Below are 22,652 nucleotides of genomic sequence, written 5' to 3' on the forward strand. Positions count from 1 at the left end.
CCACAGATGACGAACAAACTACGGATAGTCAAGGGAAAGTCGAGCCAGGCTGTTCGCACCTTGTTTTTACGATGTTTCGTGTCGTTGCTGACTAATATATATGTCTTCACAGTTTGGCAATGGCAGTATTCCGTCGTGAAAGACTATATGGCACCCATCCTGGAAGACGCCATTGCGGTGAAACCCTCCAGCTACGAATTCGTCCTGGAGTTTGATCGCAAAATTCGGCAAATGACCGTACCCGAGAGTGTCAGTTTTGTTCCATCTTCAGAACAGGATGGTTACGAGAGGCCTGCCATATGGTTCAAAGTCTGCCGCGTTATGCAGTGCAGATTGTCCCGTTGAGTGTCTTGGCTAGTACTCATGCTTATGTGTGGTGTTAATTTCCGCTTTCACTCAGCCCTGCTCTTCGTTCATCGTCCCTTCTTCGCTAAGGTACAATCATATCCGTATTCCTGTGTGTGTCATGCTTAACCGGATTAGGCTCTGATGGATTATGGCAATGATCCTATGCGTAGCCCATACGCCCCGTCTTACCTTGCCTCATACCGCTGTGCTGTCCTCCTCATAAAATCTCATGTTCAATACTTCCAACGCTGCCCGGACTTATTCTTGAGACTCGGAGGCTTCTGGACATACGTCTTCACTGCCGCGGTACGCACGCGTCTACTCTCACTTGTCGCGGCTCCATGCATCGTACTCATAACCCAACCACAGGTCGTACTCGGTCTGATTGTTACTAGGTCTCCGGGTTCCACTACAGCAACGAACGCCCTGGCATTGCTGGATCTGGCGCTCGACCTCTTTGAGAAGGGCGCTGTGGTGAATGCTCGCGCCCAGCGGGCAATAGTGCGCTCTCCCATTCGTCTTCCGTGGCAAAGCCTTTCTGACGTTTCTCTAGACATTTCTCCGTGCTCTCAAAGGCAAAGCGCATAAAGCCGACTCTGATGCCCGACAAGGTACAGATGTGCAAAGGCCCAATAGCCCTCCTGCCAGCGATGGTCCGGATGAGTTGGCACTCTTCGGCGGACAAACAAAGCTCCTGAATACCAAGGTCCTCACAAAGTACTGGGCTCAAGGGGTCCGCTTGAAGAGCTCGTCGAACGGTCGACCCATATCTGACGGACGGTCTGAACGATTATCCGATGGTCACACCACTTCGGAAGGGGACACTGGGATCACTTCTCAGCTAGATGCGTACGGCCAGACTGCACACGCTCTGTATTACGGCCAGAGTTATCTGGATGCCCCAAGGCCTGGCGAAGACCCGGTGTCTGCAATGAACGACAGTCTTGCCTTCTGGAATGGTCAAGCATTCCAGGCGCAGTTCCTTGAATTCCCTCAAGACATGTCTTTTCTGGATAGCTGCTCGTCCCCTATGGACGGCGTGCAGCAACCTGACCATGTGGCCAGTTCCGACCTGGCGGCAACTGTGTATTCACAGATGCAGGGCAATGGCACTCCGACACCATCTCAGGTCCAAGGCGATACAGTCAACGGGGAACAAGCTGGAAGTCTAGCAGTTCATGCCTTATTGGGGCAGATCCCGCCGCAAGCGGAACGTGTAGACATGGACATGGATGAACAGTGGATAGATATGATGCGAGGTGCAGGACTTCTTGACATGTACGACGTACAGCAGTGAACTGGAGGTTCAACATAATACTCATCTGCCAGTGCGGACGAGACGCATCACTCGCAGACGATTTATGAAGCGGCTCTAGATCTCTCGAAGTCGGGACGAGCACTTATGTTATACTCGTACATCTCCTACATGCATGCGCCGACGACCACAAAACCCCGCGTAAATGGAGAAAGCCACGTCGAAGCCCGGATATGCATCCGCCAAGAAGGGCCAAAAGAGATCATGCTTCCACTTGACTACGGTTTAAATATTCTCAAGAGCCGGGCTTCCGTCACAATTCTAGTCCTGCACAGCGGACATTCGCGCGTAGTAGACATAACATGATCCGCACAGGACCTGCACATTGCCAAATGTCTGGAGAAATCATAGTCAGTCGAAAGGATACAAAGATAACCGCATGAATACGTACCCGCAGTCGACAATAGCAATGTTGGCTTCTTCATCTTGACATATCACGCATAGCCCGGTTCGTTCTAGCGTAGCAGCCATGGCCTGCGCCTTGGGCGGCAGCGGCTTCGGTTGCTCTTTGGCCTTCTCAAAGTCATCCTTCATTTCTGCATCCTCGTCCTTCTTGGGTTCGCTCTCCGCTGGCGTCTCCTGAGAGGGGCGCGCCTCGCGGTCGCGCTCTTCCCTTTCGCGTTTTTCCCTTTCGCGTTTCTCCCTCTCTTCTCCCTCTCTCTGCTCCTTGGCTCTCAGCTCTTCCCTCATGGCGCTCTGACGCGCTTGGTATTCCTCTTCTTCGCGCCGCTCTTCTTCTCGCTTGCGTTCACGTTCGCGCTTCTCGTCTTCTATTAGTGTCATGACCTGTAGCAAACCATAGCCAGACCCATCAGCATAATCACAGACCCACGACAACACGATTTAGCACGAGTGATACCCACCTTCGAGACAAGCTCCGCCTTCTCCAGCACCTGCCTCGCAGGCACATGGTTGTGGAACAACACGTCCTTCAACACATGCACGCTCATCTTCGAGATATCATCCTCGGTCATATTTAGCAATTCGTCTAGACTAGGTATCCGCTCCCGTTCGGGTGCAGTGGTAGATGCAGGCCTCGGTGGAGGCTGAGCGGACTGTGTACGAGGGATGTGTGGCTGGGAGGCCGTCGCAGGGGTCTGAGCGTAGGGGTAGTTAGGTGCAGGCTGGGGCGGTGGACCGTACGGGTATGGTGGGTATCCATAGCCATAAGGGTTTGGCGGTGGCGGGTATGCGTATGGGTACGGGCCCGGCTGTGGGTATGCGTATTGACCGTATGGATACTGTGGGTGGTACTGTGGCTGAGACCGCCGTTGTTGTTGTTGTTGTTGTGGCTGTTGCTGCGGCCGTGCGCGTTGCTGCTGCTGTCTCTGATAATTCGGGTCTAAGTCTGGCCTGGGGAACTCAGGGTGGGACTGCGTGCGGGCGCGCTGTGGTTGGGTTCGTGACGATGGCGCTGGTCGAGGTTGAGACTGGGAGGAATCACCGAAGGTTCGGTTGAAGAAGTTACGGGCGGCGTTGGCGGCGGACGTCCCCGATGAGGATGAAGCCTTTGGATTAGGGACGGAGTACTTGCGATAGTAGTGTTCACTCTCTGGAGGAAGACACCCATTTGCACCCTGGTGTGGCGGATGTCAGCGCGCGCTAAGCGGGTACACAATAATGAGTATACGCTTACTCGGGCATTCACGATGACATCGATCAGGTCGTCCTTCTCGACTGCGCCTTTCGCCTTCAGGTTATAAGCATCAATATACTTCTTTAACTTGCCCATTGGAAGCGAGCGAAGCTTAGACTTCCCGGATGCAGTGACTGACGGATTAACAGCGTGAATATGTGATAGTCTGGCTGTGTCAAGGAACAGACGCACTCTGTAGAAGTTCTATACAGTATGCACAGACTGGCATCGTGTCATATCCCGTGTTAGCGCCACCTGCACTTCGAGGCATGAGGGCCTGGTAGTCCGAGCACGAATGACAGTACATATAGCCTGCGCGTCATTACAGTATTTCGAGCGGTAGAGTTCGTGATCGGCGACGTGGTTAGTGCACTTGGTACACTGAAGATCATTCAAGGACACTCACCACAGTGATTACACTTCCTCGACCTCGTGAATAGACCGAACTCCTTGCCACACTTCCTGCAATGAGACGAGTCCCCTTCGTTCGAATCCGGCGGCGGTCCGCTTAGAAGAGGCATGCCTTCCGCCATCTTTCGCTACTAGAACTGACAGTATTTCAGCCTCGGCAGCACGGAATAGTACAAGCTAGAGATGTGTATTGAAGCAATATAATGTTGTTGTATATTGTACGCGCCCGCAGGTGGCGGCTCCGAGTCCTACGGTAATTGTGGCTGTTGCTTTGTCATCGATCTGGAGAAGCATCTAGAATCGGACGAGATGAGATCTCGGTCATCGGCCCACGATCCGGCAGAGGCCCGGACCATATTCTCACGCCTTATTGCTATTATGCTTCGCGTAACGCAACGCGTCACGGCCATCAATTAATTAACGCGTCCGACGCGTTGTGTGCGCTTGTTTACTCTTCAGTGGCCCCCTCATCCGCCCAGTCCAGAGTCTGCGGCGCTCTGTCCCTCCACCTTCATCTCTACCGTGGCGCTAAACTCGACTTGCGCGAAGGAAATCACTCTATTCAACTCGTGATTGCTTACAGCGCAGTACTTGGCGGTGTTTATGTTCCAGGCGCCTTATTTTGGCGGCCAGCCGCCGCAGTTCCAGACTTCGGTGCCACATGTGCCGAATGCGGGTCCACGAAGGGACCTACAAAACAGCCGGCATATCCAGGTTGAAGGGCCAATCCCAGAGAATGGACCGCCTCTGGGTTTCCGCGACGAGGATGTCTACACGACCATCGAGAAACTCGTCCAAGCCTCTAACATCGCTCTATACACACCCCTCTCGGCCCATCATAACAAGACCATGGACCGCTTCAAGCAGGTACAATTTCACGTGGAAGGGCTGGGTCGGATGCTCGTATCATTTCGAGAAGAGGCGAACGATAGGACGGACGCGATCTTGAAGGCGATACAGCACTCAAACGAAATGCAGAATGCAAGGGTGGCCCTGCTAATAAATGAAATGTCGGCCCTTAGGAAAGATGTCGGAAGAAATTCATGTGATCCTTCTCGCTCACTCTCGGATAGAATGGCATCAATAGAGATGGACCTACAAGAATTATCGGAACGTATTCGAGATCCGGAGGCGCTTCGTAAGTACCTGCTCTACTTGCCACCTTGCTCATCTTCTCATTGCTCCCCCTCACAGGTTCATCGTATGAAGTCGGCGCTAGCCCCCGTGCTCCCGAAAGTGAACTTCCTGAGAAGGCAGATGGTGCTTGCCCAACGCATACGTCGTCAGCACCATCCGTGCCAGGGACAGTGGATATTCAGCAGTCACTCCTCATCCCCGAGTCACCCTCTCGAATAGACGATAATAGGATCTTAGACGAGGTCGACGGTCTCAAACTCCAGTCCTTTGGGGAAGAGCCAAGTATGTATGATTTTCAGTTCCGCCAAGTATCCCCTTCCTTTTTTGCTTATGAGATTTGGGCAGTCTTCCGTAAGGAGGTGTTAAACCCGGCACACCTCCGGGCACGCTTTGGTCCTCAGCCGCTCTCCCCGAGCCCATCGCCGCTTGCCCCTGTCGGTTGGTCTGGGGATGACAGTAATAGCGCGAGTATCGCAGGTCTGTCGTTCATCTGGCTTCAAATGTCGTATCTGATACGGTACCCTTTTATTCCGGACAGGCACTCCTCTGTCGATCACACAAGACATCGCTGTTGAAGACGGCACGGTGGCAGCTCTACGCCGAGCGATCTTAGGAGGAAAAGGCGCAGTAGCTTCGGAATTGACGTACCAACCTGCAAAATGCTCTACACCATTTCCCAACCAGGTCATTCCAGAGCTGCCATCTCCGCCAATTACGCATGTCACGCCATTCGACGAGGAACCCGCGGGCCCATCCAGGATAGCAACGTCGTCTTATCCGCCTGCTCCTGAAGACCGCGGCATCTCTCCCGCAAGTAGCCTTTCTGCTCTATCGTCCTTGACGAGTCTCTCTGAATCGGAGGGCGAAGATGAAGTGGCTGAAGGCGCCACGAGCGCCGTTCGTCCTGCACATAACCAGCCTGCTCCTAAAAAGCGCGGACGGCCGCGGAAGCATCGCGACGTGCAGCCGAATTCGGACGGTAAACCGAAAACGTTGGGACGCCCGCGCAAAATACGAGATGGAGACGGGAACCCTGGTGACAAGAAACGGGGCAGGAAACGGAGAGACAGCAATGGAGAAGCGCTGCTCCCTCTCAAGCGGCGGAAGCACGTCGATCCCGCGAAGGCGCCTGTGATGACTAAGGAGCGATTGCATGGAGCCAAGAATCAGGTGTGGCCTCCGGTTGTAAGCGACGACGACGACTTTCAGCGAAAGGTGGGTACGCTGCTGGCGCTATGAAACAGTACCGCTCATCCGTGCACTTCCAGTTTATCCAATGTGACAAGTGCGTATGGAGGGGTCCGACTGAAAGACTGCTGCTAATGCCGCTTCGACCACTAGCTGTGATGTATCGTATCATTATGGCTGCGTCGGGATAAGGGAAGGTGACCCCCGCTTGGATCCCGCGGAGATCTTCCTGTGCCCGCCTTGTGCAAGCGTATCCGAGTGAGTGGTGTATCTATTTCCCTCCTGCTTGGTCGCTGAAGCAGCTCCGTTATTCAGGGGACAACGTAAGTGCTGGAAACCTGCAGAATGAAGCAAGGACCTTTAATGACCTCTATCCCAGGAGCCTGGCGGAGAGGCGCCTGCGACGAGCAGTTGGAGCGCCACTGCGGGCGGAAAGACTGCGGCCAGGTCCTCGACGACGACGAGTTCTTCGTCGAGCGGATTATCGGCAGGAGGTGGAGACTCGAGGGCGGCGGGCACCTCTGGTTGGTCAAATGGGATGGGTACGCTACTGTTTCATTCTCCAGTCGAAGTGGTGATTGATTAGACTCCTACAATACGAAGATACCCGGTGAAAGAAGCGCAGTGGCTGACAGAGGAGGATATTGGGGGCTTGGAGAAGCTCGTAGAGGAGTTCGAGGCCGCGGCTCATCTACGGGAGCTCGCAATTAGTGGAGAAGAGACCGTTTTGCTGAAGGAGGCGGTTGATGGTGGATGGACGCCGTGAATGGCGTACTGGTCGTCCTCAGTCCCTGACTCCCTAGCGTCTGCCAAATCCGTTGCTCTTCCTCGTCTCTATCTTGATCGGCAGCCACCCTAAGATTTATACTACGCGCTTATATCCTTAGTATCTTTCTACTGCCCATATATTGGTCACTTATATGTATGCTTATGCTTGTGCAGTAAACAGAATAGTACAACTTATGCCCCTATCCAACATATGCTCTGTATGCTCTTGTCATATCCAGCGGACTTCAGCATGGCGCACTATGCTGTCTTGGACAATCTATGTGCTCAAGCAGACTCGTCTTGCAATACAGCCACTATTTTGCATTGCTGGGAGTGATTGCAGCGTATAATACCCTATTATCATGAATGCCCAGGTATCCGGGTATCAGTGAAGCCGCGATATTTGCAGGAAAAAAAAACATGATAGCGAGCTTATATAGCGCGAGCCACTTGTACTTAACTGCCCAGGTTCCAGTCCTCGTTGATATCTCGTTCGCCCCCCTGCTCCTTCAACCACATACTTTTCCAAAGCCGACGGTCCTTATTTGGCGGTCCCTTCAGCACCTTGCACTTTATCCTTCCCGCTTCCTCGTTCCATTGCATCAAAACTTTGTACGCCTTATCAGTCAGCATGGAATCGGCGCCGGGCGGCACTTGCGCGATGTACTTCTCCACACTCGGCGGAAGAGGCAGGACCCAGGAGCTAGCAGGTTCGTATCCGAGAACCACTGCGAGGAAACTAGGGAAGGATGACAGGCCCATCGCGCAGCCGGAAATGCGGATGCACTTGACAGTTTTGCTGGACGGGATGGAGAACAGCTGGCACAGAGGTCTGTGAACGTCCTCGAGGTGCACCTCCGTCGTAAGGCACCAGTGCACATGTGTTAGGTTTGGGAATAGCTGGGGGCGGTCCTTAGGAATGTCCAGGTTGTAGCTTTGAGTTGTGGGGGTGGCCAGTTTCAGGTGCGTCAGGCGCGGGAAGGATACCTCCTTCAAGACGTCGATGGCTATCTCGCCCTGTGGCCTGTTGTCTGTGACAAACACGAGACTCTCAACGGTGGGAGAAATGGTTTCGAGTACGTCTAACACTGTTACAAGCCAGGTTAGCTATCATCCGAAGTTGACGCTATTCGTCAGGAGACGTACGCAAATCGAACAGTCCAGTGCGGGCTGTAGATGGCCATATAAAGACGTGTCGGAGATTCGCCCTGGCAGCCTCAGAGGAAGACTCGAATGAACGGAGAAATGCCTTCATCCGAGGGGGTCCGGAGAGTGCTACGCTCTGGAATTTGTAAGGTTCTGTAATTGCCTTCAGAGTTCTGGATACGAGCTGCAGCGACCGCGCGGTCGTCCCTCCGTCGCAGCATGCATACGAGGCAATAAAGTCTAGCAATTCATTGGGAACTTTGGCAGCCTGCATCTGAATATGAGAGAACTCCCCTGCGCTTCAGCTGCTGTTCCGTCGATCGTAAATTGACACAGGAAGTGATGGCTAGATGTACATACAACGGTGGCGGTGCTTGTTATTACAATACGGTACGTGTATTGCGGAAATTGCCGAGTCTTGTGCACACTGCACTAGCAGCCTGCAAAGCGCCTTGCGCCGGAACCTGCTCCTTACGATCACTATGCCCCCCTTGCCCAGCACGATAAGCAAAGAGGCTCAAGTTTTAATAGAGTCTATTGAACGGCGCAAGAAAGATGTGCAGGACTTCCAGATACCCCGCCTGCAGGAATGCAAAGGGCCGCTGGCTGTGCAGCAAGGGTACACTTCGAGTCTGAGGGAAGATATAGACTTTCTAGGGCGGCAAGTGCAGGTCAGAAAAGCCTATTCATGTCTGCGATGAGATATTGTCGACCTCAAATTCCTGCGCAGGAGCTGGAACTGATGGTGGATGAGCAAAGGAGCGAGAGGGATCGTAGGGAACTTGGACAATCCGTGCAGGGTTATAAGGACGAGATGGCGAGGTGTGTCACGGTGTATACTATCTTGGTACTCGTAGTCGATAGCATATCTTCCGCTTTTCAGGATACGCAAGTCGGTCAGGGCTGCTGTACTTGTCTCCAAACGAGCCGTAGACTCGCAGAGCGTATCTGCCCGAGAGGAACTCCTGCGAACATCTGCTTCATCAAGTACCACGAATGCGAAAAGCGAGAAGGGGAGGTGAGTACGAACCAATTCCACCTCTTGTGTCATTCACTGAACTCGTGCTAGCGATGATGCTCTCATGAGAGCAAACGCCGACGTCACAAACGCGCTCAGACGGACAATTGGGCTGATGCAAACCGAACTCGAACGGTCCGTCCTATCCACGCAGATGCTCGGTTTGTACTTTGCACTTCTGTGCCCAGCACCGGTTGACAATTTTCCCGCTCTAAGAACAATCCTCCGCCACACTGCGCTCCACCTCCTCCGCGTATGACAGCCTCAACCTCGTTCTGAGCACATCCAAGCAGCTCGTGACCGCTCTCGAAAAGTCTGACTGGATCGACCGGCTCCTCATCATCTCCGCGGTGGTCTTCTTCTTCCTCGTCGTCGCCCTGATCCTCAAGCAGCGGATCGTCGACCGGAGCCTGCGGATTGCCTTCTTTTGGACGCGGTTCATCCCTAGCATGGGTTTGGGCAAGCATGGGGACCTCGAAGCTGCTGTTGTACTGACTACAACAACCCTAGCTACGCTTTCTAGTACGGTGGCTACGGCGTCTACGTCACTGTCCTCGCTTCGATCGAAGCCATCTGCGTTCGAGGATTTGTCGACAGAAGCCATTCCTCCAGAAGAAATCTCGGTCTCGACGACTTACATTCCACCAGATCCTAGTAGCTCGTCGGGGACTATCAGTCCAGCGGTAGAGTCTGATCCGAGCGTCCACGACGAACTATAACTGTATATACTCTGACCTACATCATATATCTTATCCTCAGAATGCTTCTCTGCACCGGTACCAATTCAATATGGTTCAGATATGCTACTAGTCCTGTTCCCAGTGTTCAGCAATGTCGATGTGTGGTAGGCGGTAACAGCTCCTCCTTGTCCCGTTCACCGCTCCTAATCTAGCTCGACCGTTATGACGCAAGTGAAAGGCCCGCAGTACATGTACCTCGCCCTTTGCCAGCGATTTGGCAGGCGACGTTAGGATTCTCCCGCCATCTACACCAGAGTCCTCTCAGGCTAATGTGGGATTCCGAGAGCTCCATCTCGACCGATATTACGACACGTACGGGCGGGATTTCCTACTGCTACAATGTTAAGAGGATACAAAACAACAGGGGAGTAAGGGTAAACGAGTCCATCATCTGGTCCGGTATACAAAACTGAGCTGGGTACAACTTCAGTCCACGAAAGCTTACACGGGAAAAGTATAGCGCAATGTCCCAAAATTGTCCGGAAATACAAAACAATAATGCAATGCTCCCCTGGGTATATAGTACTGGATACTGTAAACCCACGGTGAGCAAACACGACAATGCAAAACAGGCGACACATTGCGACTCACCAAATATGAACACAACAATAGAAACAATGGAAATAGAACAATTCATGCTGCACGTCCTGCACTGCCCAGCCCGCTGATCAACTCAGGCTTGACATTCCCTGCCTCATCAGTGAGGTAGTCCGCGTACTGAGATGCCCAGCTACTAATCTCCGGGGGGATACCCGAAGACCCTAGCGGCTGATACGCATGCGTGGCGAGGGCGACCGAGGAGAGCGTACGAGGGGCTTCCGCCGCGTTGGACTGGAAGTTGCTCTTGCTGTCGTCGCCTTTCTGCTGAGGTTTGGGCGTCCCGGAAGCTGGGACCTGAGGTATCTCAGCGGCCCTGTTTCCTTCGGACTTGGTCTGACGTGTGGACTTGCGTTCCTCTGGGGCCTGACGAGGCATGGATTTCGGCTCCTGCTTCGCGGCCCTTTGACGAGGCTTTCTGGCGTCATTCTTCGGCTGACCCTTAGCTTTCTCAGAGTCGTTGGCCGGGGGCTTCTTGGGAAGCTGGTCGGTGGAAGCAGTGCCCCCGGTGGACTTTCCGGTGTTTGAACTGCCAGAATAATCGCCAGCGGGTTGCGACGCCGAGCCGAGTACAGAAGCAGGCTTGCCAGCACTGAGAGAACCGGACTTCCCGTTACTAGCCTTAGATGAATCGCCAGTCTTCGGTTTCGCCCAGCGCCTAGAAGACTTGTTCCTCCGGAAAGACGGTCGCGGTGCATCATTGCTGTCGGCCGGACCAGAGCCCTTTGTAGAGTGAAGCGGGGGACCTTCAGCCGAATCGCCCCGATGCGCCCACATGGAATCCTTCGAGCTCCGTCCAGGCGTAGGGCTGAGCAGTATGAAGCTACTATGACGCGGTGCGGACTGCGACGCGGTCAAGCTAGGGCGCTTCAAGGGTTCCCCCTGCGGTTCTCCAGCGCCGTCGCCTGCGCGGATTGAGTCGTTGCGCCCAGACTCAGCTGGTACTGCTAACGAGTTGACAGGTTCCGCGGTGCCAGCTGGACCAGAACACTCCAAAGAGTTATCTGGGTTATCATCAGCCCGATCGCCTGCCCAGATCGAGTCATTCAGACTGCGTCCCGACTCGGTTGACAGTTGTATAAAGTGATCTGACTCGGCGGTGTCAGTGGCACCCGGGTACTTGAATGTCTCTTCTTCGACATTGTCAGTACAGTCGCCTGCCCAGATAGAATCGTTTAGGCTGCGAGCATATCCAGTTGGTAGTTGTATGGGATCGTCAGGTTCCGCATCGCGAGAGGTAACAGCCCACAGAGGATGCTCATCACTTCTGACAGAGATGTTGGCCAATTCGGGGGTTACAGTCACGTCTGAGTCATATTCGGAAGCATCGTCGACAGCAGACGTAGACTGAGGCTCCTCAGTTGGCATACGAGAATCTTCGGCAGTAATTCCCTCAGAAGCCGAGATAAGACCAGGTCCATACGAGGTATTATCCTCTTCTGCTTCATTTTCAGACAGAAAGTCGTCCTCGTCCGGGGAGCTGCGGAACGCCGTACGTACTATATAGTGTGTGGTCAAGCACCAGACATGACAGAATCGTAAGTGATGGACATACGAGAGAAATAAAGAGAACTCGTCACGATGAAAGAAGCAGCACCGTTGAGAGCGAATCCTTCCCAATTCTCCGACGGAATGCCAAGGATACCTCCGAGAGCACTCCCAGACAACTCGGGATTTTCAGGGTCGGGTGAACCGAACGGTGCAGGGCAGACGCCAACGCCAGAAAAGACCGATTGCGGGTCGAAGGGTACCGTCGCAGAGTCACTATCAGCAGAAACGCGAGCGTCAGAGCTGGTCCCTTCTTCCAGTTGTCGATAGGTGCTCTCTCGAGCTGTGTTTTCTAGACTAGCGGCGATTCGATGCTTGGCTGCGAAGTATTTGGACATGATGTACCAGCGCATCCACTCCCGCCATTTATCGTAGGAGCTGCCTACGAAGATGTAGCCTTCCTCTTCGTCTTTGGGGCCATCGAATGAGTAGTTTTCGTCTTGGGCATTTTCACGTTCGGTATCGTCAGAAATTGTAGACTGCAGAACGGAAGCAGTCTCCACGGCAGGGAAGAATGTCGGTTCGGGCTCGTCGACTTCAGCAGAAGAGACGACAGAGGAGACCTCCGGCACATAGTTACTAGATGTAGGAGTAGACGGGGGCTCCCTACGATTCCTTTGGTGCTTTACCTGCGACAAGACTACCGCATCGGCGGGGCCCTGGAATGTTTCGTATGCAACGTACAGACCAGAGGTGGCGACAGTAGTCAGATAGATGGATTCACCCAGTCCTAGCGGTAGCCATGACCGGATGTTGAGGCCAGCTTGCCGTGCGACATCCGATACGGACGCCACGGCCCCGATCAACAACAAAACAAGCTCGACGATGAGCATCCTGGGTGCCCTTAGACTTCACGCTATACAGGCAATGTGCAGATTGGATGGATGCGCTTTGGTACAAGAAGATGTCACGGACAGTATCAAAGGGTGTCGCAGGAAGACGGTGTGTCGCAGACTGTAGGGGATGGTGGTGGTAAGATGGTAAGATGAAGAGGGCCGCCACATGAAGGTCCAAGCGCTTGTTTAAGTCTCCCCAGACAGATCTAGCCATATGAGGCAGTACCTTTTCCAAAGTGAGACACTGAGGCGGTGATTTCGCCCGGGCCATAAGCTTCATAAATCCAGCGAGTATCTGTGCACGAAGCCATAAACAGTATAGACACATATTATAGACACATACGAAAGGTTGGGTTAATGCGACCTGCTCGTGCCTGCGTCAGCAAAAGAAATCACGCTCGAAGAGCACATCAAAATGCAGTCCCCACCGTGATTTGAACACGGGACCCTGCGATCTGCAATCGCATGCTATAACCACTTAGCTATGGAGACTTAAAGGTGCACGCAAATTAAGAACCTATAATAAGCCATTGCATCGAATACGTCCTCTCTTGAAAGACGCGTCACGGCTCACGGTTATACGCGCGTCCTCATCTTAGACTTGTACATTGCGCGATCGTCCGGCTCTCCCTATCTCGCGTTTGCGTCCAATCTGCCCACCATGACCGACGTTGAAATGAAGACAGAAGACAAGGCTCAGGACAAAGCACAGGACAAGACCAAGGAAGAGCCCAAGCCAGTCCCAGTGTCGCCTGCTGCAGAAATCAAGTCCAATGTTGCCCTCATTGAGCGTGCTGTGGCCACCCTCGAGCCAAGGTTCACTATGCGCGTCCTGAGGACGTTGACCTCTCTCAGGAAACGCTTGAATGATGCAGTCCTTCGAGAGGCGGTGGAAGAGGTGTACCCCAAAGGTTCGTCACTGCGTATTGACAGGCGTATAGTATGTATGCTCAGACGTTCGTGTTAGATTCATCCATCAAGAAGTCTCTACTGTCGTGGCTACCAGCTGCCACGTCTGCGGACCACTCCATGGACATCGACGGCGCGCCTGCTTCGAGCAAACCTACGTCTGACCCTGTACCCGAAGTCGAGATATACCTCCGCCTTCTCATCCTTCACCACTTTTTGTCGTCCCAGAGCACCTACGGCAAGGCTATGGAGCTCGCACAAGATACGGTCGCCAAGATGCAGGCGCTGAACAGGCGGAGCATGGACCCCATCGGCGCCAAGGTGTGGTACGCTGTGGAGCGTACGTATGAACTGGCCGGGGAGTTGGCCGATGCCAGACCGTAAGTCGTGCCAGTAATGTCGTGTATGGTGCCGTACTAAGTCTACCCAGAATGTTCCTCGCCGCACAGCGCACGTCTTCACTCAGACATGATGACGAGACACAAGCATCTCTCATCAACCGCCTCCTCCGCAGCTATCTCCAATACAGCTTGTACGACCAAGCAGACAAGCTCGTGTCAAAAACCACTTTCCCCGCCTCAGCTTCAAACTCGCAGTTCGCGCGGTACCACTACTACCTGGGGCGTATCAAGGTCGTCCAGCTGAACTACACTGCCGCTCACACAAACCTGCAGCAAGCGATCAGACGCGCTCCTCCCGCAAAAGTTGCGCCGGGGTTCTACCAGGCGGTGCACAAGCTGTCTGTGGTGGTTGAACTTCTCATGGGCGATATCCCAGAGCGCAGCTTGTTTAGACACCCAGTACTGGAGAAAGCGCTGAGCGCGTACTATGACATCGTAACCGCAGTGCGGACCGGCTCACTCTCGCAGTTCCAAACAACCCTCTCGAAGCATGCCGCCTTATTCGAGGCGGACAAAACCTACACGCTCATCGGGCGGTTACGGCAGAACGTCATCAAGACGGGGATCCGGAGACTCTCCCTTTCGTACTCGCGCATCTCTCTGCGGGATATCTGCGTAAAGCTGCATCTCGACTCGGAAGAGGACGCGGAGTACATCGTTGGGAAGGCCATTCGGGATGGTGTTATTGATGGACGGATCGTGCATGAGAAGGGATGGATGGAGTGTGGCGGGCAGAAGGGTGGATATGGACCCGAGGTTGCTGAGGTGTTCCAAAGGAGAATAGGGTACTGCCTGGAATTGCACAACCAGAGCGTGAAGGTTCGTCCTACTCTTCATGCCCTGATAGATGTATCGCCATTTTCTAACTATCCTCTGTCAGGCAATGCGCTATCCTCTGAATGCGCACCGCAAGGAACTTGCAGCGGCGGAAGGTGCGCGGGAGCGGGAAAAGGAGCTGGCCAAGCAGGTACAAGAAGGCGGCGGGGACTTGGATGACGACGACAGTCCGTTGGGTGAAGGCTTCTAGTGCGCTAGCGGGCGCTATGTGTACTTGACATTGGGAATCTGAATGGACGCTGACCAGAAATGGATGGTGGAACTCTTATCTCTTCCTCTGAGCTTTTGAATGCCGTATGGAGCTTTCCCAGCATTCTGCCCTGGACGCTGCGTACTTTCTTCCTGGTAACTGGCGCGCGACCGCAACTTAGAAACGGTTGTAGAGGGCCCAAATATCATCTTGACGACATCGTTTCCCTGAGCGGCTTTTGGCAAAGCTTTGCGACTCGGTCATTTATTACGCAGAGTGGACTAGAGTTGTACAGAGCGACCCGATGCCGTCACATGTGCACAAGCACGTTCTTCTAGACGCCTCGAGGCAGGTTTAACTCTCGGGGTTTAAGCCAGCTCACCCAGAGCACGCGTCCACCACCTCACGGTGCCACTTCTGCGCATGCCATGTGCTTGACGCTCGGATTTGCTTCCTTTAAGAATCGTTAATGAGCCTCCTTTTGGTAAGAACGTACCGCCGTATATGATTGATGAGTTCGCACTGATGTAGAAGTTTGGTCGTTTGTGGCATCTTGTGGGCTCACTAGTGCCAGTTGATGTAGATATTTTCTGGGAACTTCGGGTGCGTAGGTTCGCTCCCTTCATCTGCGACCCCTCGTCCCTGCGATGGAGGCTAAGACACTCGCCAGCAAACGATCAGCGTCGCCGCTGGACGAGAAGCACCCTCTCGATGATGCGTCCGAGGAGGCTGTGAAAATCGACTCTCGGATCGACGTTGCAGCAGGGCTTGTTGCTGGACATGACAATGATCATATCAGTCCTGAGGAGTCCCGGAGGTTACGGGCCAAGATTGATTGGCACCTTCTCCCTCTGCTCTTCTTCATATACACGGGTATGCGTGTATCACTCGCACCTCAATTGAGAAATTGAGAATGTTAACTGATGTTAATGACTGCTGGTCCTACAGTCCAGTATATTGACAAGTAAGTCCGCGTATGATGCGTTTTATTTCCCCGTTTGCATTGTACTTGGTGTGAGAAGCTGATTGACCATGGCCTCTCAGAGGAACCCTCGCATCATCCTATGTACTCGGGATAGTGCAAGACAACCACTTGACAATAGATGAGTGGAATACGCTGGGAAGCGCTTTCTACATCGGTGCGAGAGTGTCGATATTATCTGCCGCTTCTATTCAATTGAATATATGCAGGCTATCTCGTGTTCGAGTACCCTCAGAACTGGGCACTGCAGCGTTTCCCGGCAGGTAAATGGATGGCTTTTAACATTCTCCTGTGGAGTGTCTTCCTTGGACTGTATTGTGTCTGCAGTAACTTTGGCGGCCTTTGTAAGTACTCAACCCTGACCTTCCTGTCGCCTGCCGCTGAATGTGATCGCTGCTTACAGTCGTACTACGCTTCTTACTGGGCGCATCAGAGGGCTGCATCACGGCTGGTGCGTCTCGTTATTACATTATTTATCAGGGTAATTGACGAGCACCGGGACCGGATTAAGGTCTCATGCTCGTTACGTCTATGTTCTATACGCGGACTGAAATCGCCGAACGTATCGGCTGGTACGCCACCCACCTCGTACAGAATGCATGTACTCTGACTCACTAACCATATCTTGTCATGCAGGACATTCCAATGTAACGGATTTGGCACGATCGTCTCCGGTTTCCTGTCCTTCGGCGTCGCACATATAAGCGCACAAGGCAAACCTGCCCAATGGCAATGGTTAATGATTATCACGACTATTTTGACTCTGATTGTTTTCGTTCTGTTCGTTCTGTTTTTCCCGGACAACCCAACTACCGCTAAGTTCCTCACCTCCGAGGAAAGGGTCAAAGCTGTTAAGCGGGTAGAAGGGAACAAGAACGGAATCGAGACTAAAGTGTGGAAGCGGAGCCAGTTCATGGAAGCTCTGACCGACACCAAGACATGGCTTTTCTTTTTGTTTGCCGCGGTGGCGTACGTAAGGTGCTTTCGACTCATCTGACTTTCGACTCAACCCGGGGTATGCAGGGACCTGCAAAACGGAATTGGCGTCCAGTATTCACGAGTAATCAAATCCTTCGGGTTTACGAATCTGCAGACCACCGTTCTGAATATCCCTTCCGGTCTGACGGTCAGTTCCCTTTCAGGTTCTCTCCGTAAGCTATGAGACATGTTCATCCTCGTATCGCTACAGCAAATCATGGGTATCACCCTGGGATGTTACCTGTTGCGAAAATTTCCCGTCAGTTACTCGAGTTCCAGTTGCAATGAAACATACGTTGACCATCTCCTCCAGAACTCGCGCGCCTGGATTAACATTGGATTCTGGATGCCATCGATCTTGGCTGCGCTGCTCCAGATATGCCTTCCCCTTAGTAATAAAGTTGGTGCTACGTTTAAGTTGCACTTTCATGGCTGAGCTAATAACCCATAGGCTGGTCATTTGGCCGGCCTGTATGTTTTCAGTTCAGTAACACAAATCGAGTCATATCATTTCTCCCTCTGAAATTGGATTTCTGACCAGATTTTGGGGGTGCGCCTGGTTTCATCATGATCCTGGTTTGGGTGACAGCCACTGTGTCTGGACATACCAAGGTAAAAAATCGAATACATAGTCGATAAGATACTAGGTTCACCCTCGCCTCAGAAATTGGCCACAAATAGCATTGTCCTTATTGGATACGCCCTTGGTCAAATACTATGCACTCAATTCTGGAAAGACCGGTATGCACCAAGATACATTGTGCCGTGGGCCATAACTCTGGTGAGTGACTCGCTATTCGCTATCGTATCTGATGTTGGTCGTAATCCTTTCGGCTATTAGGCAACACACTTCACCGACATAGCCATCGTCCTGGCCATCCGATACGTCTTAGTAGCAGAGAACAGGCGCCGCGATCGGCTGCTGGTTGAAGCGCAGGCGGCAGGGAATGTCCCGCCCGAGATGCAGGACTTCGGTTATGTGGTGAAGACGGATGAAAAAGGATATGCTGTCAAAGTCAAAGTTGACAAGTCCCTCCTCGACCTTACTGACAAGGAGAATCTAGCATTCAGATATGTCTTGTAGCCTGTTGTTTATGGATGCTTTCGCCATTTGGGAACCTTCAGGGCATGGGATCCTGATACAATCCAAGTTCTATTGCACGAAGGCCCGGCATACAACACTGGTCAGGCCCTACATGAGTCATGTTTTGTAGATTCTCTTTCACGAATGCCCTCCTCAGCTCATACCTCTCCTAGTGTAACGTTCGGGCGACGCCTTGCGACGCTACGAACGCACGAGAGAGGACTCAGATAGAACCGGTGTAAATATACTCGATTCCGAAAGAAAGTGCTCTACCCTAACTACGAAACATTGGGGGTTTATATATCCTAAGTACTACTGATAATCTATCGATTAAAGTGACTATATGGAAAGTGGTCTGCGGAAGGTCAAAGGGTAATCATTAACCCTTCGAACGTGAATGGTCCGGAACGCTCGGGTTGCTACACCTAGTCATGATAAAATGAAGACATGGTTGATACTACACTGCCACTGGGCTACTACCGTTATCTTGAACCACACCCGGCCGACGCGCCAGCATTCGCCTAAAGAACTGCCGTATCTTGCTTTCTTCACAACCATCCTGCTTCGGCCATATATGCTGTAATATTTTGTTCTTGACACTCACTGCCCAACCCGCCACTCGATCCAGTCCTGGATGATTGTCCCCATTCCAGTCGGTATGTAGGAACCATGCGACCAGGCCTAGAACGAATATCCAAGCAAGACCTATGGGAATGCGAGTGCCAAGGCTTGTCTCGCTGACCGTAGGATTGATCGAAAAGCATAAAGTGGACAATGCTAACAGAAATGTTACCATCCTCAAAGGAAGATGTTAATCAAGGAAAAGGCGATAAGAGACCGTCGAACTTACGCCCACATGAGCAACGCGTACGGTAAACTGTACATAATTGCAAGAGTCTCCAGACCCCGCGATGGATGACGTTTACTCCACATATACCTTTGCTATAATGCCAAGTCAGAATTACAGGCTCGATTCAAAGAACAACTGTACTTACAGCCACCTCTGCATCGTTCCGAGACATCACTCGATGGTGCCGATTGAGCAATAAGCCGAGAATGATGCTACCTGCGCTGGCAACTGTGGATAAGTAGATGGCTATCTGAGCCGCGCAACGAAAACTGGGCTTATTAAAGCCGACATCCACGCTTTGGATTGCCAGGAAGGAAACATCGACAGTCAGCATGACGGTTGTCTATAAAATAATGAGTTCTGACGCCGCATCACTTGGAGTAATCATGGACCCACAGTAAGGGACAGTTTCTCCCATCCCTCTTGAAGTTTGTCGATCGTCCTCCTCCAATGTACAGAATGACTAATCCTATCGGTCCAAATTTTCTCCAATTGCTGGAGCTGCATCCGTGGCTCGTTGAAAAGAAGAGGAGATAGGATTCGGAAGCCCCATGATCTATGATGGTCTTCTTTATCATAGATAGATTGGTCCAAGGCGAGACGGGCTGCTCGTTGCCCATGATAGTGAAGATACTTCTGGTGGACTGGTGGATGCCGCGTTATTGACGGAGGATGGCATGGATAGGCGAATAGATAGTTACCTAGAACGCTCATAATTCGGCCTACCAACGGCATTTACAATCAGCATCGCAGAAGGGAAAGATGTCGTTGCAGCTCACCGACGACACCGGCAGGACGACCCCCGCACATGCCCAGATCTGTAGCCACTTAGAGATATAACGAGTCACAGATAGGAAGGGCTGTACCTTTCAGGCCCTCCACTAATTTGATCATTTTCTGACCGTCTTCGTGTCCCCAGGGAAATGTAGAGTAACTAGCTGTTAGAGAATCTGCGTGAAAATTACATCAACCGAGGCTGTCAACACGATAGGGACGGACGAACCTATGGTCCCGTGAGTAAGTTCCGCAAGGACCTCGTTGTATATGTCCAGCGTGACTTTACGATGGCAAGGAAAAAGCTCCCAGTGAGCCCTGCATCAGTCATGCGGTCAGCGAGAAGAATACCTGAATGTTTGTCAATCCCAGTCCGCAGAGATAGTTCAACGCTGACTCACCGTCCAACATGCGGACTCTTTCACCAATACCGAGATTGCAGCTCGTGTCCTGGGAAGACTCCTTGGCATAGTACCTCAGAAATGTAATAAATTGCCTACTCAGATGCGAAGGCCATGTTTCACCCTCGATCTCTTCAAACATTGATTGGGTGGCCCAGGTTTCTTCCGCCCAGAACAAAGTTTTTTTTTCGAGATCGGCGAAGTAATAGCCGCAAGTTCCATCTTTGAGCAACTCCAAAACTAATTCGCTGGATGGATCCCATTCCATCATACTCTCGATAGCTGTTACAGAATTGCAGATTATCGGGCGTATCTCCTCATCGCAAAGATAAGCATCGGTGAATATTCTCTGTTGTGGTTTAGTCAGAAAATCAAGCAATATTGATGATACTGCTCACCTTCTTCTCATGCATGAAATACAATGCACCTTCGGGATGCTCACATGCCTTCCAGTCCTTTGGGACGTCGTACATCTCTTCGCTGGATGGGTGTGAGGGTAGAGCTGGGAGGAAATATAGTAGTGCCCACAGTTTATTGAATCGGTGGTCTCGTGGAATAGTGAAAGTGTAGTCTTCGGATCGTCTCTCACTCGCACACAAATGTCAGTTTTCTCCCTACTGTGCTAAGCGGCTATATCATACAGATGCACGTGTCGTTCATATCTTGCAATATTGGATGGGCAGATAGGCTTTGGCTTTGGATTAACGACGGTGTGGCTGCTTCCCGGGGCGGCGACCAGTCTCGTAGGGTCATTCGGCGGCGGGGAGATTTCACGGAGTTCCACTGCAGAGGCCGCGGGAGAGGGCATAACGCCTGGATTGGTAGGACTCGGGGGCTCTCTGCGGTAAGGTGAATTCGCGCGCGAGCGGACGGGAGTCCCGGATCGAGACCTCAGTCTGGCTCGAGTATCGCCACCTAGAGGCATGCCGCTGGCAGAACCCGGCGGTGAAGGTGGGCGAGAACTCGTTCGGGAAGGCGCTTTGGAGGCTTCTCGAGAATGGTAATGCGGGGTCAAATGGGAGGGAGATGAAGGCTCCAAATTTGGTGCATCGCGCAAGGCGAGTCGCACAGCTTCCCTGAGCTGCGAGAGGTCGTGCGTATCACTTACAAAAGGGAGCGGTTCCTCAGTGATGTTTGACAGGCAAGGGACTACGTCCTGAGTGATCCCAAATGGTTCGCCGGGCAAGTCTACGGATAAATAAAATGTCAGTGGAGAGACTCCGAAGCTCCGAAGAACGACAGACTAGAAGTCGGCTTGGTCACTGAAACATGGGGTACAGCGCTCCCGCATACAAAGCGAGATACTCCATCACAGTATATGCTATCAGGATGTGAAGGCTTTGTGACTGTGTAGGCTTGACCGATCTTGTCTCCTCCACCGCCCTCTGGCCCTTTCCGTCTCATACATACGGCACGCAAGTACCTAGCCCATCTAAAGAGCAAGCCAAACAAGAGGTGCCAAAAAGAGCGCGGGCATAACCTGCGGACGAAACGTGTAACGGCGAGGATAGCAGTTCGAGCCGTAAATGCCATGGTAATGTTCGCGATTAAACGTGGTGAGCGGTAAGCAGAACAGAGAGCAGAGCGTCGGGGGAAAGCGCTGTAGAGCGGCATAGCATTCCGTCCGACTCATATCTTCCTGAAATGCCTCTTCGAAGCATGTCAGCGCCTATTTTAGAGACTATACGCTCTGCAGATCACCGGCTATGGCTATTTCTGACATGCCTAAGCGCTGTTCTGGCCAAGGCTATTTCTCGTTCAGATAGACTCTTCCTTTACCTGGGCGGTGAAGGTGAGACGAACTGTCCACAAACCTTTCCTTTGAAAAGGAACGTGACATGCGGGCAGAAATTCTGTAAGTAGGCAACATATCAGCTGAACTGCAATCATACGAAACTGCTTTAGATCAAGACCTGAACAGACCTGGTCAGGCTGGGTGAACCCGCGACTATTGTATCAGTAGTGGAGAGGTACAGGTCCTTACAGGTCTGAGTCGACTGCATGTCGGATTTGCGTGCATTCACTCTCGCGTGGCACGTTATGCGCCCGGCCATAATTCTGGCATATGATGTTGAAACCGAAGTGGGATAATATTAGGCTTGATCCTGCGCCTCTTAAAAAAGACTTAGTAGACGAGCAACTGTCTTTAATGGAGGCTTGTACCCGTTTAGTATCAGCGTCGCAGAAGTCCCCCCCAGGCTCTCGCGCGTGCTCAAAAAGGCAGGATTCTCCGCCCAAAACGGCAGGTGCACATGGTTGGCATCTGCCGGACCTCGGCACGTATATAGTCTCGACCTCTTCAACGCTTCCTCTACCCTACACCGAGGGTTATACTGCCTATAACGTACGCGCTGAATGCGCAAGAGCGCATAGAACCTCATGTACACAATTTTTTTAAAGTGGGGGGGGGGGTCGAGGCACTAAATGTGGCCCAGTAGAAGCCTTACTGGGATCAAAAATCACGCTGAGAGAACTGTAGCTTTTCAGACTGTCTCCTACTGTCAATGGGGAGTCCCAAAGCTCAGTAGCTCCTCCTGGTACATTATTCACAGGATAAA

The 22,652-nt window shown here is 52.3% G+C and overlaps 9 protein-coding genes and 1 non-coding gene across 10 annotated transcripts in view; 5 read left to right on the forward strand and 5 right to left on the reverse strand.

Moving 5' to 3' along the window:
- Window positions 1-1,063, forward strand: part of GLOTRDRAFT_28919 (uncharacterized protein) — a gene marked incomplete at both ends in the record, with an annotated part of 3,835 nt that extends 2,772 nt beyond the window's left edge. Inside the window, 4 exons of the mRNA XM_007870969.1 lie at window positions 347-435; window positions 484-654; window positions 718-849; window positions 902-1,063. Of these exons, the coding sequence (XP_007869160.1) occupies window positions 347-435; window positions 484-654; window positions 718-849; window positions 902-1,063 (554 nt within the window). The remainder of the gene's footprint in view (window positions 1-346; window positions 436-483; window positions 655-717; window positions 850-901) is intronic.
- Window positions 1,064-1,707: 644 nt separating this feature from the next.
- GLOTRDRAFT_140622 (uncharacterized protein) lies at window positions 1,708-3,843 on the reverse strand. Its single transcript, XM_007871208.1, has 6 exons — window positions 3,706-3,843; window positions 3,492-3,611; window positions 3,300-3,433; window positions 2,527-3,240; window positions 2,055-2,449; window positions 1,708-1,999 (listed from the first exon to the last, which is right to left on the reverse strand). Exons 1-6 carry the CDS (start codon window positions 3,830-3,832, stop codon window positions 1,882-1,884), a joined length of 1,608 nt encoding a protein of 535 aa, XP_007869399.1. The 5' UTR covers window positions 3,833-3,843; the 3' UTR covers window positions 1,708-1,881.
- A 2,361-nt stretch (window positions 3,844-6,204) lies between these two features.
- GLOTRDRAFT_65029 (uncharacterized protein) lies at window positions 6,205-6,932 on the forward strand (the record flags this gene model as incomplete). Its single annotated transcript, XM_007871209.1, has 3 exons — window positions 6,205-6,293; window positions 6,428-6,577; window positions 6,639-6,932. Coding segments are annotated over 3 exons (402 nt in total), but the record flags the coding sequence as incomplete, so codon positions are not given.
- Window positions 6,933-7,259: 327 nt separating this feature from the next.
- Window positions 7,260-8,223, reverse strand: GLOTRDRAFT_132342 (uncharacterized protein; the record flags this gene model as incomplete). The annotated part of the gene is made up of 2 exons (XM_007871210.1): window positions 7,260-7,891; window positions 7,950-8,223. The coding sequence occupies 2 exons, from the start codon at window positions 8,221-8,223 to the stop codon at window positions 7,260-7,262; spliced, it is 906 nt and encodes a 301-aa protein (XP_007869401.1).
- Window positions 8,224-8,419: 196 nt separating this feature from the next.
- GLOTRDRAFT_80447 (Sec20-domain-containing protein) lies at window positions 8,420-9,756 on the forward strand. Its single transcript, XM_007871211.1, has 5 exons — window positions 8,420-8,620; window positions 8,680-8,771; window positions 8,833-8,967; window positions 9,019-9,128; window positions 9,184-9,756. Exons 1-5 carry the CDS (start codon window positions 8,432-8,434, stop codon window positions 9,684-9,686), a joined length of 1,029 nt encoding a protein of 342 aa, XP_007869402.1. The 5' UTR covers window positions 8,420-8,431; the 3' UTR covers window positions 9,687-9,756.
- A 584-nt stretch (window positions 9,757-10,340) lies between these two features.
- Window positions 10,341-12,685, reverse strand: GLOTRDRAFT_132344 (uncharacterized protein; the record flags this gene model as incomplete). The annotated part of the gene is made up of 2 exons (XM_007871212.1): window positions 10,341-11,803; window positions 11,860-12,685. 2 exons carry the CDS (start codon window positions 12,683-12,685, stop codon window positions 10,341-10,343), a joined length of 2,289 nt encoding a protein of 762 aa, XP_007869403.1.
- Window positions 12,686-13,107: 422 nt separating this feature from the next.
- Window positions 13,108-13,180, reverse strand: GLOTRDRAFT_t107. The gene has a single exon. It is a non-coding gene; the product is annotated as a tRNA-Cys (tRNA).
- A 90-nt stretch (window positions 13,181-13,270) lies between these two features.
- On the forward strand, window positions 13,271-15,254 carry GLOTRDRAFT_112211 (PCI-domain-containing protein). Its single transcript, XM_007871213.1, has 4 exons — window positions 13,271-13,599; window positions 13,656-13,977; window positions 14,028-14,817; window positions 14,879-15,254. Exons 1-4 carry the CDS (start codon window positions 13,350-13,352, stop codon window positions 15,023-15,025), a joined length of 1,509 nt encoding a protein of 502 aa, XP_007869404.1. The 5' UTR covers window positions 13,271-13,349; the 3' UTR covers window positions 15,026-15,254.
- A 418-nt stretch (window positions 15,255-15,672) lies between these two features.
- GLOTRDRAFT_140626 (MFS general substrate transporter) lies at window positions 15,673-18,069 on the forward strand (the record flags this gene model as incomplete). The annotated part of the gene is made up of 14 exons (XM_007871214.1): window positions 15,673-15,898; window positions 15,974-15,989; window positions 16,070-16,164; window positions 16,217-16,351; window positions 16,411-16,458; window positions 16,519-16,579; window positions 16,644-16,976; window positions 17,031-17,133; window positions 17,197-17,244; window positions 17,299-17,385; window positions 17,437-17,467; window positions 17,527-17,597; window positions 17,650-17,766; window positions 17,827-18,069. 14 exons carry the CDS (start codon window positions 15,673-15,675, stop codon window positions 18,067-18,069), a joined length of 1,614 nt encoding a protein of 537 aa, XP_007869405.1.
- A 457-nt stretch (window positions 18,070-18,526) lies between these two features.
- GLOTRDRAFT_95863 (uncharacterized protein) lies at window positions 18,527-22,097 on the reverse strand (the record flags this gene model as incomplete). Its single annotated transcript, XM_007871215.1, has 18 exons — window positions 18,527-18,646; window positions 18,674-18,750; window positions 18,812-18,846; window positions 18,920-19,011; window positions 19,065-19,262; window positions 19,316-19,563; window positions 19,621-19,641; window positions 19,699-19,737; window positions 19,786-19,869; window positions 19,923-19,976; window positions 20,095-20,443; window positions 20,493-20,596; window positions 20,623-20,716; window positions 20,744-21,175; window positions 21,203-21,282; window positions 21,339-21,517; window positions 21,909-21,947; window positions 22,018-22,097. 18 exons carry the CDS (start codon window positions 22,095-22,097, stop codon window positions 18,527-18,529), a joined length of 2,325 nt encoding a protein of 774 aa, XP_007869406.1.
- Window positions 22,098-22,652: the final 555 nt, after the last annotated feature.

This window comes from Gloeophyllum trabeum, assembly GCF_000344685.1.
Source record: "Gloeophyllum trabeum ATCC 11539 unplaced genomic scaffold GLOTRscaffold_00013, whole genome shotgun sequence".
Lineage (NCBI taxonomy): Eukaryota > Fungi > Basidiomycota > Agaricomycetes > Gloeophyllales > Gloeophyllaceae > Gloeophyllum > Gloeophyllum trabeum.

Excerpts from the sequence above, each read along its gene's own strand:
- GLOTRDRAFT_140622 (XM_007871208.1), bottom strand. The coding sequence starts at position 3,832 with ATGGCGGAAGGCATGCCTCTTCTAAGCGGACCGCCGCCGGATTCGAAC. Across the intron at positions 3,612-3,705 it reads GAGGAAGTGTAATCACTGTG|GCTATATGTACTGTCATTCG; the intron begins GTGAGTGTCCTT and ends AATGACGCGCAG. Across the intron at positions 3,241-3,299 it reads ATGTCATCGTGAATGCCCGA|GGTGCAAATGGGTGTCTTCC; the intron begins GTAAGCGTATAC and ends CCGCCACACCAG.
- GLOTRDRAFT_80447 (XM_007871211.1), top strand. The coding sequence starts at position 8,432 with ATGCCCCCCTTGCCCAGCACGATAAGCAAAGAGGCTCAAGTTTTAATA. Across the intron at positions 8,772-8,832 it reads TATAAGGACGAGATGGCGAG|GATACGCAAGTCGGTCAGGG; the intron begins GTGTGTCACGGT and ends TCCGCTTTTCAG. Across the intron at positions 9,129-9,183 it reads CCTATCCACGCAGATGCTCG|AACAATCCTCCGCCACACTG; the intron begins GTTTGTACTTTG and ends TCCCGCTCTAAG.
- GLOTRDRAFT_112211 (XM_007871213.1), top strand. The coding sequence starts at position 13,350 with ATGACCGACGTTGAAATGAAGACAGAAGACAAGGCTCAGGACAAAGCA. Across the intron at positions 13,600-13,655 it reads GGAAGAGGTGTACCCCAAAG|ATTCATCCATCAAGAAGTCT; the intron begins GTTCGTCACTGC and ends CGTTCGTGTTAG. Across the intron at positions 14,818-14,878 it reads TGCACAACCAGAGCGTGAAG|GCAATGCGCTATCCTCTGAA; the intron begins GTTCGTCCTACT and ends ATCCTCTGTCAG.